The sequence below is a fragment of the Phalangium opilio genome, unplaced genomic scaffold (assembly GCF_054372755.1).
Source record: "Phalangium opilio isolate 3A_F unplaced genomic scaffold, DU_Popi_V2 ptg000037l_1, whole genome shotgun sequence".
In the NCBI taxonomy this organism is placed as follows: domain Eukaryota; kingdom Metazoa; phylum Arthropoda; class Arachnida; order Opiliones; family Phalangiidae; genus Phalangium; species Phalangium opilio.
In genome coordinates this window covers 6,098,535-6,118,262 of record NW_028324160.1, presented here as the reverse complement: position 1 = coordinate 6,118,262, position 19,728 = coordinate 6,098,535, and the positions used below count along the sequence as shown (strand labels likewise).

The following is a 19,728-nucleotide window of genomic DNA, read 5'->3' as shown; positions in this document are numbered from 1 at the left end:
ACGAATACACCGGTATCCGTATCACGTATTTCTTGGAAAACAAGTCTGAAGTTGAAGAACGTTTTAAGCATTTTCTTGCGTTCTGCAAGAATTACGATCATACCGTACATGAACTCATAACTGACAATGGTGCCGAATATGTGAATGAGGCATTCCGACAAATACCGACGCAAGAAATCGGCATGAAACATCGGACGTCAATGCCTTACACTCCTCAGCAAAATGAGCTTGCAGAACGAGAGAACCGGACAATTATGGAGTCAGTTCGTGCCATGCTCTACTCAAAACCGGATATAACTCCCAAGCTATTGGCCGAGGCTATCAACACGGCGACGTACAACCTCAATCGCACCGCTCCTACTCATGTGGTTGGGAAAACACCATATGAGTTATAGACTGGCAAACCAAATCCGTCACTAAAGCACTTGCGAGTTTTTGGGACTGATTGCTATGTCCATATCCCGAAGGAGAAGAGGAAGAAGCTATCCAAGAAAGCTTACAAGGGTATCATTGTCGGTTATGAAGACAATGCAGACGGTTATCGATTATACGTTCCGGAGCTAAATGATGTTCTACGATCCAGAGACGTCAAATTCAGTGCCGAGAAGTGCATCTTGGATACATCCCCAGTAGCAAAAACCAGTCGGGCCGACTAATAAAAAAACTGTTGGCTGGGCTGCCGCGTTTTATTGTCGGCCCATCAAAATCCATGTCCAACGCAATGACTAGCCTATGGACGGTCGGTAAAGTGACAATTGGAATGTTAGCCGACTAAAATTAACCTTCGACTTGGGGGTCGGCTGAACTGTGCTTTAGACATTCGTCGACTGTGCCCCAACTCGTTTTAGTCAACAATTTCGCTTATTGAATTTGCTTTCTTTATATAGTTGGCTGCGAGTCGGTGCGACTATATCTAGCGTAGTCAAAAATAGTTGGCTAACAAGTTCAAGGAATCTTTATACCGAATGTAAACTGCTCAGTATTGTTCATTACTTTTAATGGTCGGTTAATGGCCCTTTAGGCAGTTTGCCGACATCAAACTGGTCAGCGTTTTCAATTACTTTTAAGGGTAGGTTTACGGTTTTTTTTGCCAGTTTGCCGATCATAAAATATAGGTTTATAATTACACTTTTTTAATTCAAAACAGTTTTATTTTGCATAAATGCGTCATACATGTACGATTATAAACACCTCCACCAACCCAAAAAATAGACATAAATAATGATGATGATGATCCTCTTCTACTTAATGATAAATGTTGTCATTAAGTGTTTTTCAACTTTTGGACTTGTTTAAGGGCCCTTTCCTTTCGACCACCATCACGGTCTTTACAATGCCTAACCCAGTGCCGAATTATTTCTTCCATTTCATGGTCAGTCGCTCTTACACATTTTGGGTTCGATCAACAGCATCTAATGAAAGCAAAAAACAATTACACATACAGTTTGAAATAAAATATACATAAGCAAAGTATGAATTCTTGGAGCTCTAAATCGAGGTTATTGAAATTTGAAAAAGTAAGAAAGAATACCTTTAAGCGCCTGAATTAGTTTCATTTTTTTAAAGGGATTTTTCCATTAGCCCCAGTCCAGTTTACATTTTCAGAAAGATATTGCTAGGTAGATCGCTTCCTAGACCTGAATTTTTAATCAATGGGCTTTTTCCACTGTTATCGAATTTATCAGTTAGACACTCATTTGGATTTTCATTGCCAGAATCGTCTGAAATTATATCAAAATTTAGAAATATATACTTATATAGTTCAACATCTTCCGGAAGCACTTCCAATGAATTATCTCCTAAACAGAGTATGTTTTTGAGGCTTTCCCATACATTTATGAAACAAAAAATACTCACCATTCACTATCAGATTGGGAAAAATTGGTGGAGTTGGTACTTGATATTTTTCAGTCTTTTTACTGCTCAAAATCTAAGATGTAAAGAAATTTAACCGAGCAAATAAAGAAAGAAAAACTATCTTAAATTACCTTCTTCACAATACATGGAAGGATCCACGAAATCTGTGTCATTTATCTTTTTGTTTCGCCTTTTTTTGATTTCATCATTATCAGTGCTCTTAGAAATGTCTTCTTCGTCCCTACTTCGGTTGACTTTGTCCATAGCCTTTTTATAATCGTCTAAAATAACACGTCATTAAAGAAAACTCAAACCTCCTAATCTGTAGAAGTTTAAATTCATTTTCTTACTTGTTCTCAATACAACAGTAACGTTATACAAAGGCCAAGTGCTGTCTGGAGTCAGTGAGTTTTTTAATGCTCGAAAAAAAAAACGATGGACCCTTTGGTGGATAATAACATTTTTTGCCATCTTCTGTTAACCATATTGATAACACCACTTCAACCGTATCATCTTCTTTAAAATGACCCACAGCGTATTTCTAATAGGAAGCGAAAACAATCAAATATTATTTGTAAAAATAAGTGATTTTTAAAGAAAGACGTGAACAAAATTATTTTATTCACCCAATTTCGTTTTAATAATGTAGCATTGACACAATAGCAACTTCGCCTCCTTTATGAGGAATTGAAATACACTTTTTGCTTATGCAAGTGATGTTGTAAACATGAACTGTTTTTGATAAATTTGAAACTATAACTATTCCCAGCTTGGATGACTTCATCGGATATACGAAAAGGTCTCTGATCACTTTATAAACACGCCCAAATATAAACACGCCCTTGTCATTTTTAAAAATATTAACTACAACTACATAATGACCATTTTCCAATAAAAAGCACGAATCAGCGAGACTAATTGATATTACAAACTTATCAGTTTTAGCCTTTCTATATGATTGACCTTTCTTGGGGAGTTCATTACAACCAAGTTTCTCATAGTTGAAATTGTAAGGTCTAATGAAGTGATTTTCTCCATCTCTGAGAGTAGCAGTCAAATTAAAATTTTCTTTCTCAGTAAATCTTTTGCATATTTGCTGCAAAGGCTTATTAGGTGTCCTAAGCTTATTTATTTATTTATTTATTTATCAGTTCAGTACAGGTAAGCCACTAGAGCTTGGTTAGTACATCCGAGAGAGATTAATGGTTAAGTTATACATTAGTAAGAAAAAAGAGAAAAAAAGATAAGTAACAAAGTAACAAAAAAAAAGAAAACAAAAAAATAAAAAACGATATGACTTCAGGTCAATTTGGGGTAATATTGAAGTGAGCCGATAATTTTACACGAAATTTTGATTTATCTGAGATGGAAATAATAGATTCAGGGAGTGCGTTCCAATCTGAGATGACAGTGTGGGTGAAATGATGTTGGCGAATAGATGTAAGGGCGCTTGGTTTTGAGAGTTTGAGGGAGTGTCCACGGGTAGAGGGATAAGATGCAGGGTGGAAAAAAGTTTCAATATTAAGTGCTAATTTGTTATTAAAGAAGTCGTGAAGTAAACATAGATTGTTAATTTTATGACGGATAATGACAGGATCAATTTTAAGTTTGTCTAATCGAGAAGGGGCTGGGAGTTTGTCTAATTTATTGGTTAGTTTAGTAAATTTGTTTTGGGCTTTCTGTAGGGCAGTAATACCAAGGGAGGAAGATGGTGTCCAAATAGGGGAGGCATAGTCAAAAATAGGCAGGGCCAATGCGTTGTAGAGGGTTTTAACGAGGGCTGGGGAGCGGTTGTTGAAATTACGTCTAATTAAACCTGATAGGGAATAAATCCTTTTAGAGACTTTATTGGTGTGGGAGGTAAATTTTAGGGTTGGGTCCATCGTAACACCCAGGTCAGATTCAGATAAGGTGGCACGAATGGGTTGACCGTAGAGACGATAAGTGTGCCGCGGGTTAGAGGATCCTAGGTGAAGTATAGCGCATTTATTAATATTGAAGCTAAGGCCATGGTCAGTGGCCCATGCTTCTATGGAATCAAGGTCATTTTGAAGGTTTATAGAGTCAGATAGGGATTTTATACGGGATGAGAGCTTTGTGTCATCCGCGAAGAGCAAAATTTGCGAAAATATAACAACACTAGGGAGGGAGTTGATAAAGACATTAAAAAGTAATGGACCTAAAACTGAACCCTGTGGGACGCCTTTCTCAATGGGTGTCCAAGGAGAGTGTTGACCCTGTAAAACAACTCTTTGGCGGCGGTCAGCCAAATAGTGGGATAACCACTGCAAAGCCTGGTCAGTAACTCCGGCTAGAAATAGGGCATGTAATAATTTGTCATGGGGGATACTGTCAAAGGCTTTAGCGAGGTCGAGGTAGACGACGTCAACGCAAAAGCCTTCGTCTAACCAAGCAGTCCATTGGTTGGTGGCTACGAGTAAGTTGGTTGAACATGAATGTTTGCGCAGGAAACCATGCTGAGCTGGAGAGAAGAAATTTATACTATTGAGGTAATCTAATAATTGGGTATGCACCAAGATCTCTACAACTTTGGCTACTTGGTTGAGGGAGCTAATAGGGCGATAATTTGAGGCTTCTGTTTTAAGACCCTTTTTGTGGATAGGTGTAATATTCGCCTCCTTCCAAGGACCTGGTAGGGTCCCAGTAGAGAAGGAGGCAGATATTATACGTTCAAGTGGGGGACAGAGTTGAACAGCGAAGGTGCGAAGAATGTAAGGGAGTAGACCATCGGTACCAGGAGATTTGTTGGTTTTGAGAGAGAGAAAAATTTTACATAAAACGAGTTGGGAGGAATCAAATTTGGTAAGACGCAGCAGAGTTGGAGAATCTTGAGGGGGTAAAAATGGTGGTACCTTGGGAGCAGAAACAGTAGAAGCAAAATAATCATTGAGGAGGGTGGCATTGTCAATGGCAGAGTGGGTAAAGGTACTTGAGGACTTACGTAGTTGGAGGGGAGGAAATCGACATTTGCGGAACCTATTAATGTAGGCATAAAAGGATTTAGGGTTAGAGGCTATTTGGGAGACAAGGGTAGATTCCTTCTTCCGGTTTGTGTTACGTATGTTGTTGGTTAACGCATTACGGGCCTTACGGTATTCAGTGAGACGGGCAGCTACGATAAGGGGAGAGGCACATTGAGATTTGGATTTACGAAGGCGACGCCAGGCGGTAACCTTAAGGTGGCGCGAACGCTTAGTGCGACGGCATGGTTTGGAAGACTTATGGAAGGTACGGAAGGGCACAAAGGCCTCAATACACGACTGTACAACAGAATGGAAGGCACTCCAAAGGGAATCTAGGTTGTCTGAAGTAAGTAGTAAGTCCCAATTAACGGTCTTTAGGAATGCTAAGAACGAGGGTTTGTCACATCGAAAAAAATTGTGACGGGACGCTGCAGGTAATGAGTGTTAGACAGATTAGTAATAAACGCAATTATGTTGTGGTCGCTAGATCCTAATGGCGGGTTGGCAGTGGGATTGTATATAAAGTTAGGGTCTGTACAGAGAATGAGGTCCAATAAACTATCGTCTGCAGAAACTCCCCCATTTCGTGTGGTAAAAGATATAAATTGGGTTAAGTCTTAGTGGGTTATAGTGCCCAAGAAAGTACGAACATGAGGGCCGGCGCAAGGTAGGGTGGCATTCGATTTCCAATCAATTTTAGGGTAATTAAAATCACCCATTAAGAGGAGGATGATGTTATGGGTTTCGCAGTAACGGGTAATGTGTATTAAGAAATCCTGAAGATGGCCGTGATTGTCATAGGACGGAGAACGATGATAACTAACATATGTGGGAGTTTCAGTGCATGTCTAGGCCATCATAATTTAAACTATTTGGAGCATAGTTGAAGGTTGATAGGTCTAATTGACGAGTGGGGAGGGAGTCTGATAAGAATAGCGCAACTCCACCACCTGACGTGGTAATCCGATCACATCGGAACATGTTGTAGCGGTGGATGAAGTATTTACCATTAGAATGGTCAGGAGCCCACCAGGTTTCAGTAATAGCTGCGAGAATAGGTTTGGTTTGCGGAACCAACATGTTGAATTCCGTGAATTTCACAATACCACATAAGCTCCGAGCGTTGATTAGTAGGCCTGGAGATTGTTCACAAGGGGGGAGGACATTATAGTTTGGTGGATCAATGACTGCCAAGGACGTAATGAGACAGTTTAGGTACGTAGAGGGGCGCAGGGTATAGGAAGGTGTAGTGGCATCGAGAATGACTAGCGAACCGGAGGACGATGGCACAGGAGCAGAATGGGGATGGACAGATGATATAGGAGCAATCAATAGTTTCTTCCTTGGCGATGAGGTGGGTTGAGGTTAGGAACACCATGATACGTAGATACGGAGTAGCGATTCGAATGAGCGAGGTAGTTCAACGGGGGCGGTGGCCCGGGTGGGTAAGCAGGGAGAGGGAACAGCGAAGGTATTGATGAGCCCGACAGTAAAGAGTTGGTACGAGGTAATGTAGAAGACTGGGCTTGAGATGGAAGAGCACCAGAGTTGTAGACACAGTTGTAAACTGGGGAGAATGCACCCTGAGCAGGGGCGTACGTACTGGGCCCAGACATTCTAGGAATTTCTCCAGAAAGGTCATTACGATTGGACCGGGGACAGATAGTACCCTAACGGATAACTAGATCCCCACGACCTTGGTCACGGAGGAGCTGTAACTGGGAACGGAGCTCCTTGTGCTTTTGGCGTTGTTCTGGCGTCCTGTCAACAGTGTAGGAGTAGGGAAAGCCGTAGGAATTGTCGGCTTTCAGGTCGTGAAGACTGCTGATAAAGTTTTGTCGCGCTTTGACAGTGAGGAATTTGAAGATTAATGGGCGAGGCTGGTTGCTATCACTTAGGGTACCGAGGCGATGAAATTTCACAAAGGCAATATCAGAATGCGAGAGGCCAGTGTCACGAAGTAGGGTGGTAAAGAGAGAATTGTCGTCAGCTTCGGAGCCCTCTGGTACTTTAAAGAGTAATGCATTTCTTTTACGGTGTTCTATAGTGTAATCCCGAACACAAGTGCTGAGAGATAAATTTTCGTGAAGAGTTTTCACATTTGTAAGTTGAGTGCGTAAGGCAGTTAACTCGGTTTGTATAGGGTCAGGGATATTGACCGCAGAGGGAGAAGGCAGAATGGCGGGGTTGGTCAGTTTAGAAGAGACTGATTCAAGGCCTTCTTTGAGTAACTGGATAGCTTGATGATTGGTATTGACTAGTAGCTTATTTTCACCAGTAACACGTATCGAATCACTAGAGAGAGCTTGCAAAGTTTGGACATCGGAATGAATATTGTTAAATTCTTCTGTAAGAGTACAGAATCTACTAGAAAGGGTTTCCAACTGAGTTTTAAGTGAGGATAGTACATCTTCATTTTTGTTAAGGAAAGCCTGGAGTTGTAGAATATCACATCATTGAGAATCACAGAGTTTGTGTAGTCGACAAGGTAGTTTTGAGGTTAGTAATGACCTGTTTTTTCAGGGAAATCACAGATGGCTTTTTGGAGAGAGCGTTGATCATTCTGGAGGCTGTGTACGATGGCGAGGGTTTCGTTAAATGTAGGCACTAACGACACACAAGCGACACAGAAAAATTTGAAGTTATCGCACGGGTGATCTTGATGGGCATGATAAAGTTGCATAGGAATGTTGGAGCATTTGGTGTGCGTCCAAAAGTTACAAAGTTCGCATAGGAGACCACCGTCTGAATCCGAAACCGCAGAAGAACAAACAGGACAACTGTCTTTGGAAGCTGCAACCTTTTGGGGGGTTCGCGGTAAGTTAGGCATCGCGACCGGCGACAAAGGTTAAGACAGCCTGCTTGAAAGTCCACATAGGCGGTGCGAAAGCGCGACGTGTGAAGGAAGCATAGCGACCACGAGGTGACCGAGGCTTAGCCAATCCATACCTTAGCCTATCGAATTTCGCCGGGAAACTTTGTGGACATCTTTAAGACTTTAACACTTTAAAAACCACGTAAATAACTCATACACGGATTAATCACGACCTCATTCAACTTTAATTACTATAATTACGTAAAATTATAACCAAAAGCCCGATTTTGAACGGAGCGACACAAAAGCGCGACTTCCTTCTTTATGAATTTTAGTTCATTTTCGAAACGAAAAGCATTAAAACCATCAAGCGGCCCATATCTCAATACATCCAGATGCAAATGAGTTACGCTATGCACGTTCATAACTACAAACTTATCACCGTAAAGCTTTGGACTCTCGCTGACAAACATTTCAATTAGTTTTGAAGCATATCAGTTAAGAGTGCTACATAGTTCCATGCTAGACAGAATATAAATGGCGCAATGAAATAGCCTAAAGTGCTTGAGACAATTTTCACTAAGTATACCAATTAATAAAATAGTTCATGTATACGAAAGAAATGGTCTCAATTCTGTCCCTTTCCATTTATCTATGTGCTTTAGTGCTTTAGTGCTTTTGGTTTACGCGCAAACTCATTTGGAATAAATTTTCGCGCATTAATCAGTTTTTCAGATGTTAAATCTATATTTTTTTGCCATAATCGCACAGAAAACGGTCCAGAACGCATCCAAAAATATAGCAGTCTGCGCTTAATACCTAAACATACTAGATGTAGATAGTCAAATGGATACTGCGATACCATTCCAATTTTTAGCTTGTAAGAGGGGAATTTAACCCAGCTGAATGATGATCTTCGTCTAACTTATTTATAACCGTTGGTTATAAAGGTCATCCTACGGTCAATGTGTTCTCCCTCAACAGTGCATTTATCACAAGAGCTGTAACCAGTATGGCCTTTGGTTCGTTTTACAAATGATTTGGCTGGAGTGTCTAATATAAACGGGCCTTTCAAATTTACATGGTAACCATTCTCACCAAGATTAAAACCATTTTTCGCTAGATCAAGAAGCTCACCGATAAACTCTTTAAGATAATCTTCTAAAGGCATGGGTTTTTTATCACCACAAAAGATTGCAACAATAAAAGGCTTTCCCACCAGCCCGATATTGAAATTGAATACCGAAACCAAAATTGAGCCAAAATTCTAGTGTTCTACTTTTAGAAATGGGAACACCATCGATATTAACAGCAAACGAAATTTCGTGTTTTGTAACAAAAAATTTGTCAGACCCTTTTTGAGTCCAAAGTAAACAAATTCTCCGGTTCCTATTGATTTAACTAGTGAAACATTTTTTCCAGTTTTTAAGAGCGTTCTGCTGTCTTTTGGTAGGTCATGGCCATGATTACCTAACAATAGTAGTAAATTATCCAATGCTGTATGAGTAATTCTATTTCTTAGGGCCCAAATAGCTAAGTCAGTGTCAAGTGGTTTATTAGGGGCCTCATTGATTTCATTTATTTCGTTACCATCTAATTCTGATTCATGAAAAAGGTCACTTTCTAATTCTGACTGACCCTCGTATGTTTCTAATAAACTAGGTGTTGGTGATCGATGAGGGGATTCTGAACTTTCAGCTTCTCTATCGAGCTCATTCTCATAACGGACACAATTTACATCGCCTAAAGTGCTCTCACTGACAGTTTCAGATATAACATCATTGCTGCTGTCATTATGAAACAATTCCTCATAAAAATTTTTATTGTTTCTATTCCTTTGCCTTGCGGATAATGGCTTTAGAAATGATTTGCTACCAACAGCCGGCGTTGCCAAATGATCCATACTCAAATCTATTTCAACAACCAAACCAGATATCAAATTAGTTAATCTCTCCAACATGAACATCCACTCTGTCACTTCTAACCAAGAACGAAAGAAATATTTAATCACGACAGAAATCCATATATTTTTAGAAGCAGGAATGACAAACAGGGCTATTCGGCCGCGCGTCCTAGTTCACGACCCCCTTTCCCGGGACGAGGGGATGAAAGAAGAGGCGAGTCGTAGCGAGAGAGTAGTGGTGACCGATAACTGCCTTAACCCGATACCGATGCTAAGACACACCGATACCGTTTGATACCGATAATTACTCATTATGATCCAATGAAACGATAACGATACGTATCGGTTTATCGCTAGACTTAAACAGTTTTATAACTATAGATTCCATCACAATCTTATAGCGTTTTCCTTTGGGTCCTCGCGGAGCGCTCCCATGGAGGAATAAAACTTGGAGAACCTATTCTTCAAAAACAGTCTTTAACGAAGCTGAAAACTACTACTACCATTTTTATTGCTCCTTGGGAGCGCTCCGCGAGGACCCAAAGGAAAACGCTATTAATTTAACTTCTTAAGCCTAAATATACCACGGTTTGTTTACATGAAAATGACATAAAGCGCCATCTATACTATGAAAGTAACAAACATTATAGGTATTGGTAAGGTGCGATACTTTCATGCCTACCAGTGGGGTAAAATGGATCAGCTACCAACCACGTATTTTTTCGCCATCCCCGTCAGCAGCGTCAGCAAAATGACGTAGTTTAAGTGAGCCAATAAGATAATTTAAAAATTTCTTTACGTATTGAAGGGAGGGGCTCTTCACTGGGCTATGAGTCGGACTAAAGTAAAGGCCATCGTTCGGTATTCCTGCTTCTAAACATATATGGATTTCTGATCACGCTAGGAGCTTTAAAATGTTTCAAACATGCCTTCGTTTCTAAGGGTTAATTCACTGGACAATAAAAAAATGGCCTAAAAACTCCCACAGGATATTCAAAATTTTCCATATATTATTTAAAGCATATGATCCCCCATAATTAGCACATTTAATAAAGTATCTTGGTTATCTGATCACGCTAGGAGCTTTTAAATGTTTCAAACATGCCTTCGTTTCTAAGGGTTAATTCACTGGACAATAAAAAAATGGCCTAAAAACTCCCACAGGATATTCAAAATTTTTCATATATATATTATTTAAAGCATATGATCCCCCCATAATTAGCACATTTAATAAAGTATCTTAATCGCCCTTACTTTTGTTTGATTTTCAGCCATTCCAATTGAGGCAAAAACGTCTTAACAATGCCACAAAAGTTTTAGATAATCCAACAGAAAAACCGCTAGCAATTTAATCCTTTTATAGTTAGGCCAAGGCCCGTAGGCCGTTAAAGATAAATATAAATACTTAAATTAAATGGTTATAAATAAACATTAAATTAAATGGTTATAAATAAACATTAAATTAAATGGTTATAAATAAACATTAAATTAAATGGTTATAAATAAACATTAAATTAAATGGTTATAAATAAACATTAAATTAAATGGTTATAAATAAACATTTAAATTTATCTTACCTTCATTTATTTTCAAATTCCCTTCTAGAAGTTTCTTCCTGGAGAGGGTAGAATTCCACTTAAAATATTACTAATCTTAAAAACCGCTTTGGCTAGTCAGAATTGACCAAACTCAAAATGGCCGCACATAAAGAATAAACTTTCTTTCGAGTGTTTTGAGAAACCGTCCCACAGTCGAGCTATGGACTCCGAGTCCGTACCGTACCGTACGCGTTACCGTGTAAAATGACCACGCTTTGGCGCCTCTGATAATCCCCCCCTGAGTCTTGTCTTATATCGTTTTCCTTGGGTCCTCGCGGAGCCCTTCCAAGGAGCAATTAAAATGGTAGTAGTAGTTTCCAGCTTCGTTAAAGACTGTTTTTGAAGAATAGGATCTCCTAGTTTTATTCCTCCATGGGAGCGCTCCGCGAGGACCCACAGGAAAACGCTATTAGGAAAATCCCGTGACACGTTATCACGTGTTGCCTGACGCTTGCTTTTCTCGTAAAGATAACGAGAATGACGCGCTCTGGTGCTCGTTTTGACAATGGGGGTGCAATATGTTTTTTCGGTTCTACGTCTATTTCTAAAAGCGGATAATTTTTACCTCTCCGAGTGACGTATGTCACGGAGAGGTATTACACCGGCCGTGTCTGGGTGTGTGTGTGTGTGTCTGTGTGTGTGTGTGTCTGTCTGTCTGTCAGACCCCACGTGACCGCGTTCGCAGTTTACAAATCGGAGCAAACAAATACCCGATTTCCGGAACGCGTTCGCGGTTCACGGAAATTTGGCCATTCATCTACCAACACCAGTCTTTACTAACTGGCTTCTAAGGCCCACAATCTGCTAGTCTTTGTCCGTCCCACATGGACACTAGTCTGTACTTGCTTGCTTCTATGCACCACCATCTTCTGTTCTTCGTCAATTCCACATTGACACCAGCTTCTATGCAACACAATCTTCAGGTCTTTTGTCCATTCCACATGGACGCCGGTCAGTACATTCTGGCTTCTTTTCCACCGTCATCGTTTGGTTTCAAGATATACGCGGCGAGCGGCTAGGGTTACGAGAAACGTCTAGCCTCCCAATGGCAGGGCTTCCACCATCGGTTCACGCGAATGCGTTTTTATCTATTATTTGGTTTTAAGATATACGCGGCGATCAGCTAGGGTTACGAGAAACGTCTAGCCTCCCAATGGCAGGGCTTCCGCCAAAGGTTCACGCGAATGCGTTTTTATCTAATATTATAATGGAAACGGATCGTATATATACCCCTAAATTTGAAGAAAGCGGGCAAGAAGGGTACCCTTCACTTTAAACGTCAATATTAGCGAAGTTTCGAAAGATATTATGAACAACTTTATTTAAAACGATTTAACTATTTTTAAAGTTATTTACTGACGATTAAAATAATTAATATCATTTACATTTAATTAATTATTTAAGATAAACTTATTTCTATGTAATGACTTAAGTGAGAGTTTATATAGAACGAGTAATGAAGATTGCATCCGAATCGAAACACTACACGCACATGAAAGTTAATATAAAGCGAGTAGGATGATAAGATCTCTTACAAAACGATAACATTTCCTTTTTGCAGAATATTAAATGGAAATATTTTAAATATATATAATATATTTCGGCATTACGATTCTTTAAGTAGTTGTGTAGCTATAAAGCTCTGTTTCATCTTAATATTCCAAGAACATCTTTTGATATTAACATTTCAAATTTGGTGTTTACTTTTTAATTCAGCTTTACTACATTTATATATAGTGTAAACGCATTTTTTATATTCATTAGATAATATGGATGTTAATAATTCTTCATCTATTCACAAGTGTTGAAACGATTGGGTCTGTGAAATAAGATACTCTAGATTTAAACTGGAAATAACCTTGTTTCGCCTCCTCTTATAGGAGGTGTTAATGTTAACGGTTCAGAGTGAGCCGAAAGTTAAATACACCCTTCCGTGATACATTTTAGGTCATCATTAGAATTATTGAGGATACAAAGGAAATTGTTAAACGGTTAAGCCTTTGCTAAAGACCTTGGCAATATTTCGCCAATTTGAACTATGTATTTCTGGTTTTTCTCATTGGCTGGTGGACCTGTGTTTAGAAAGTAAATTCGTCTCGGCTCGGAGAGGTTTATTTTGGTTTCCCAACTTGTATATAATTCAATTGAAAGTTTCATCAAACGAAAATATAGTAAAATATCTAGCTTAAAAGTATTTAAAATTTTGAAATATTCAGGCCAGCCATGCAATAGCTGACAGCCTACGTGTTTGGGCTGTCGGCTAGCGTACGTGTTTGGGATGTCGGCTAGTAGGCACAAATCTGACTGTATGTGCCGACTTCGACTTCTGCCCGACTATACCGTCAATGAGCCGACTTAAAACGGTTCAGTCAATGCTACTGGGGAGAAAGTGTTATACTCTTGGTTGACGAAATGGAAATTAAGCGGTCATACGAATATGATGCTGGATTAAAAACTGTATTGGGACATTCAACATTGTCCAACCATGCAGTCGCTACCCAGGGATTAGTGGTAATGGTTCGCTCTGCTTGCTCCAAATGGAAATACATTCTTGGTTGTCATTTGGTTGGCAACAGTTTAGACAGCGGTGATCTGAAGAATTTCATGACGGACTGTATAAAATGCCTTCATGAAATTGGATTTAACGTTGTGTCGATATTAAGTGATATGGGCCCTAAAAATATGGCTATGCATCGTGACCTAGGAATTAAGGTGTCGTGTTATGAAAAGAAACACCACTTTACACTCCTGGCAATCCAGAGAACAAAATTTTTGTAGTACCAGATCCACCTCATGTTTTGAAAAGTGTCCGAAATTCTATTCCGGTGGATGTCTTGGAGCTGCCAGAGCAATGTGTTGCGAAATATTATCTTCCTAGCAAGAATGTTGACATTTAGTACTTGTTGCACCTCATAAACGTTCGGGCAACTTCAGATCTGAAACTAGCGCCTAAACTTACCCCGTCACATGTTAATCCAACACATTATCAGAAGATGAGAGTGCCTCTTGTGCAACAACTATTAAGTGTGGAAACCTCTGTTCACATTGGACATATTGAAAAGGAGGCCTTAACAACTGCTTTGTGTTGTCGGCTTATGCGTTTAAAATAATAAATGGTCGTTGTAAAAGCAAACTAGATTTTAAAACCCATATTTAGGAAAAAGGGCATAATTTTTGGTGAAGGCACTAAATTCAAAAACCGATATCTTGGAAAAGGTGGCAACTAGTTGAATCTAACCGCAGCTAGAGCTATAGGGATGCGAATTTTTGGTGATTTCAAATTTTCAAACGAAGTTTTGGCCCAGTTCCGGCGGACGAATATTTTTTAACTATTTTATTTGAATTCCCCATGGTCTAATTAGTCAGATAAGACCGTTATTTTATGTAAATAGATATAATGCAATTGTACTAGTTATTTAAATTAGCTAAAGCTGCTCAGAAAAAATACTATGACCTCCGAAATGATCCTCTAGATTCTAGAATTCGAGGTAGGAACATTAGTATGGATGGAGAGCCATCATCTGTCAAGTACGGCAGGTCAAATCATGAGAAAAATTAGTCCTTAATTGGCAGGTCCCTTTCGAATAGTTGAAAAGCATTCCCCTGTAGTCTACGAGTTAGACGATGCTAACTCAGGGCAGAATATACGTAAAGTCAACGTAGAACACTTATAACTCTACTGGACAAATGTTAGTATCTTCAACGATGCATCCGCTTCACAGTCAGAAGTTGCAGATGAGATGATCCTGAGCCTAACCCTTCAACGGACTGTGGTCTATAACACCAACCTACAGAGACTTCCTCAATCTCATCATCTGATACCTCAACGTCAACTACTCTGGACGATCAAGCTCCAGATCAACAGATTATTTCTGCTATTCCAGATGTATCTCGTCAACCTACCGAGTCCTCCTCCCCTCCTCCATACCTATCACGATATGCGAGCTTTTCAGCTCATTAGTTCTAGTGATCGTCCGCCTTTTGCGGCAGGGGAGGCCTCCCCGTCTGGTCCTGAAAATTCAGTCGGGGAAAACCAGCTACAAATATCAAATTCTCCTTCTAGTTCTTCAGCAGAACTTATTCAACCAGAGCATAATTCTCAATCGAATCGTGAGTCCGAGAGTTCATCGGCCACGTTATATGAGTCCATGAGAACTCCACGACTATATATTATTATTTAGAACCTTTTCGATTGGGATGGCGAAGAGAAGTATGCAAACGGGCAACGGTTAGACCAAAAGGCCCTGAATTAGATATTTATTATCGAGCTCCTGATAATAAACGATTACGATCGCTATACGAGGTCCTGGTTTACCTCCAGAAAAATAAAATTACCAAGCTAGGGAACATTTCTCTTTTAACCGAGAGCCAATTTGGATATGCCTTTGGGAGTTTATCTCTCAAGCGCATAAGAGACATATCTAATATAAACAAATCTCTCCTAAAGATGGCAAAAAACCAGAAGCCACTACGTGGTTATTCGATGTCCCAAAAAGAGCTAAAGGAAAAGTAGTTCAGAAGCAAAGGCAGCAAAGTGTCACAGAGAAATTTGTCAAGGTTTTGGAAGATTATTGTCCTAAGGAGCCGTGGAGAAAAGAAATATGTCTCAACTGTGACGACATGGGTCATGAGGGTAAGGACTGTTATATGCCGAATCGCTACGTCAATTCTTAACACTCGTGCTTTAAGTGTTTTTCAAAAGGGCATACGGCGAAAATTATCCTTTTGATGATGAAGATGCTTTAATTTTAGGCGTCCCTCAAGAAGAGATAGGGGATTAGATAAACCCTACTGGGATTGTCCATTTGAATTCCCAATCATCTCCTTCCGACCAGTTTACCCCTTTAACTGAATTTTCATCATTTGCCGGATCGTCTAACCAGCCTCGATAACAGGAATATCTTCAAATGCTCGGTCATTAACCTCGTATCTGACTCAACCTCGTCGCTAAACGAGCTGAACCGAACCCATTACGGTGTATCACAAGTTCAGGGCGCAAGCCCTTACAAACCCGGCTGCCATCAGTGAAAAACCTGCTCCAGACAACGAACCTCCAATTCATCTTCCACTCCTCCTCCTCCTCCTCGTCAATGGAGCCCTCTAGAGCCCATTGATGAGGAAGAAACAATTTGGATCCATGGGATGGATCCCTAGGGCAAACATCCCTTAAATTTTAAACCCTTCTAAGATTTCTAACGCAAAACATCCATTGATTTGGAGTACCGTGATTTGCTGGAAGTGCCACAAGATTAGGCACCATGTCGTTTCGGACTGCCCTGGAGTGGAAAAAGGAGCCGGTCATCGGAACAGAAAATGTTTGAGAAGCTACTGGAGAGAAGTATCATTATGAGGAAGCTTTGAATGCAACCCCAGCGAATCAAGTTCCTGTACCAAGGCCATTATCAGAGCAATATGTTTACCCAGAAAAAGAAGCAATTTAAGGTCTCAAAGTAGTAGGTCGTTTTTCCCATTAGTAATCGCTTTTTTCATCAAAATAAATAATGCATAAAAATTGGTTTTATATTGTTGTATTAAAAACAGGTTTTTACAAAAATACTATTTCGTGCATTATTTTCTTAAACTGGACCAAGTTCAGTATAACCTTGATATAAATCTGATGGATATTGTCTCCTTATTCTATATATCGCGCAACTCGGGATTGGGCGACTTACTCTCCTACCCAAAACTCTGTATATCCAACGTATATACAAGCGATAAATTAAGTATCTATAGGTCCTATAACACAAAAAGAAAATCATTATAATTAATATTTATCACTTTAACTTCATGATTTAGTAATATAGAAGTTTTGCATCTCAACTTTTGGGGTTAAACGTACGGATTAATCTCATCTTCAGCAGGCACAATGTTCATCAAATAGGATATTCAAATTATTTGGTCTCAATATATCATTGAATGTGTCCGTTTCTATTACGGGGCCAATTTCGTCAATTAGTCTTTAATTTGGAGGCTCATCTCTGCAGCAAAAACTCTCTTCTACTGTTGGCATCACTTAAAAAAAACTACAGTTGCACCTAAGAAAAGAGAACTGTATCAAAACGGTCTGACTGTTCAACATGTCGAATAACAACAACATAAACTTAGCAATATTGAATCTTATTGATCAGTTTACTAAAAATGTAAATTGAAATTAACTACCCGTCATTGTTATGAAGTCCGGGGTGATCAACTTCCATCACAGGCAAGTTTTCCCCTTCCTCAGCAGGCTCTTCGGGAAGCAAGGGCTCAAATTGGTAAGGATGATTACCAAATTCTTCATGACCATCATTATCCGAATTTGAATTTTCCTCACTTGATTCACGAGTTTCGAAAGATTCAACTGAGTCTAAACTATCCGATTCTACTACAGAGTCAGGCCCGTCTGAAATTTTGGATTCCGAGCTATCACTCGACGTCGACGATGACATTTTCTACTTGGCTTCTATTGCAGACGACGGGGAAAAATCCTACTATCCGCAAATTGAGTTCCCCTATATACACCTATGAGTTTAGATTTCGTGACGCGTGGTCGCATGTTTTTTCGCTCGCGCCCGCTTCTTAAATTATACTTTTCAAATACTGTTTTTGATTTTTATGTTAGGCTTAGCCCAAAATTTTTCAATTTACTTAATTTTCGACAGTTTTTTCTACAAAACTAGCCGAGTGGTCTGGATTGAGGAAATGCGGCCCCCTATTTTGGCCTGGGGCTTAGAGGCGCCATATTCCAGTACTAGGTTTAGTTTTTTAGAGCATTTATTATTTATTACGACTTTTCGCGTTTCTCTTCGTTCTCCACGTTGTTTTGATTTGGCCTTATCTAGACTGCCCGATGGTTGGACGCTGGCCAATGTTGTTCCAGTTTTTAAGGGAACTGGCAGTAGAACCAATGTGAAAAATTATAGACCAATTTCACTCACCAGTGTTGTCGGGAAACTGACGGAACGGATATTATCCGAAAAACTTAGTCAGTTCTGCGAAGACACTTCTGTATTCCCCCCGTCTCAATTTGGGTTTAGACGCCAACGATCTTGCACTACCCAGTTGTTGCAATCGTATCATGAGTGGGCTTCACTTTTGGATGAACGATCACAACCAGACGTCCATGTTGTCTCATTCGACTGGTCTAAAGCCTTCGACAGTGTTTGCCACAAACGCCTGGTTATTAAATTGGCAATTTCCGGTATCTCAAGTTCTTTACAACTGTGGCTTGAAGACTTTCTGACAAAACGATATCAGCGTGTCGTGTACCGAGGGGAGTTTTCTACGTACCGTCTGGTGCGTTCTATGGGGTGCCCCAAGGTTCCATACTCGGCCCCCTGCTCTTCAACATCTTCGTCGCCGATCTTCCATCTTCCCTAAGTGGCAACTCTTCGTTATATCGATACGCTGTTCTAGTGATGATGTCATCACACTCCAGAAGGACATTGACTCCCTTTTCCAGTGGGGTATCGAAAATAACATTCATCTGAACGTTACGAAGTGTAACTACATCATTTTGAGTCGTAGGTTTAGTCTTCCTCACGCTAGTTATACCTAGTGCTGCGCGAGTACTCGATAAGATTCGAGTACTCGACTCGATACTCGATAAGAGATTTTCTGAGACTCGAATAAGTTTCGAGTATCGATAAAGGCTCGATAAATACTCGAACCTGCTTTTGGAAGGCCTTTAACTCTGAAAATGGGATGCAGTAGCTATAAAAATCTACAAGAAAGTCACACTTATTGGTTAACAGACGCAAGTTTAGTGCTTATTGGGTAGTTTAGGTCATAAAAGCAGTGTAATGTAGTAGGGTTGTTGCTCATAGCTGGTTCAATAGTGGAAGTAAAAGTAATAAAATACAGTTAATAATAGCGTTGACTATTATAATTATATTTTATTAATTTATTATTATTTTTTTTTAAGTTCAGCTTATAGCGATTTCCACTGACTGCACTAGAGCACTCTAAGTGCACTCTCGGCGCGTTTTCGTCCGCCACTGGGAACACGAGTGCAACACTCGCCCAGAATCGCGTTTTCCACTGACCCCAAAAACTGCCCGAGAATTGCTCTTTCGTGCTCTGAAAAATTCGACGGAGCGACGGTGCTCGAGTATGACGTAATAAAATTAAAATGGCGGACCATGGGGTATCTCATAGAAGACAGGCTCTCGCTTATGCTTATTTATTTCTGGAATCATCTTCTTAAAGTTCTGAAGATGAAGAATACGAGGTTTTATCATTACTTTAAAGATATTACGCCTCTTCCTAAAACCAATAATTATATCAGAGACGTTGTCGATCATTATTCAAAATAGATTTTTTGAAAATTAATTGAAATGTTAATTCTATTAATTGGTTTCGGCCCATTTGCGTCAAGATATACACACTTTATTGCAATTTCGTCTCTGGCGCCAATTTTGATTATTCAGAGCGCGCTCTGACCTCTCGATCGTGTTCCACTGACGAAACTATTCTCTCCAAAACTCGCTGAGGGCAGTTACGTCATCCTGACACTGAGAGCACTCTTTGGAGCAGTCAGTGGAAATCGCTATTAGTAATTTTCGTCTGGGACTTTGCGCGCGAAGTATAACA

At 39.8% G+C, this 19,728-nt stretch overlaps 1 protein-coding gene and 1 long non-coding RNA gene across 2 annotated transcripts; both read right to left on the bottom strand.

Annotated features, from left to right (window-relative positions):
• Window positions 1–2,057: 2,057 nt before the first annotated feature.
• Window positions 2,058–2,511, bottom strand: LOC149683503 (uncharacterized). The gene is made up of 3 exons (XR_016384213.1): window positions 2,484–2,511; window positions 2,208–2,398; window positions 2,058–2,138 (listed from the first exon to the last, which is right to left on the bottom strand). It is a non-coding gene; the product is annotated as an uncharacterized LOC149683503 (long non-coding RNA).
• Window positions 2,512–3,008: 497 nt separating this feature from the next.
• On the bottom strand, window positions 3,009–6,457 carry LOC149683502 (uncharacterized). The gene is made up of 3 exons (XM_089871299.1): window positions 6,225–6,457; window positions 5,849–6,183; window positions 3,009–5,182 (listed from the first exon to the last, which is right to left on the bottom strand). The coding sequence occupies exons 1-3, from the start codon at window positions 6,455–6,457 to the stop codon at window positions 3,162–3,164; spliced, it is 2,589 nt and encodes an 862-aa protein (XP_089727425.1). The 3' UTR covers window positions 3,009–3,161.
• Between the last annotated feature and the right edge of the window lie 13,271 nt (window positions 6,458–19,728).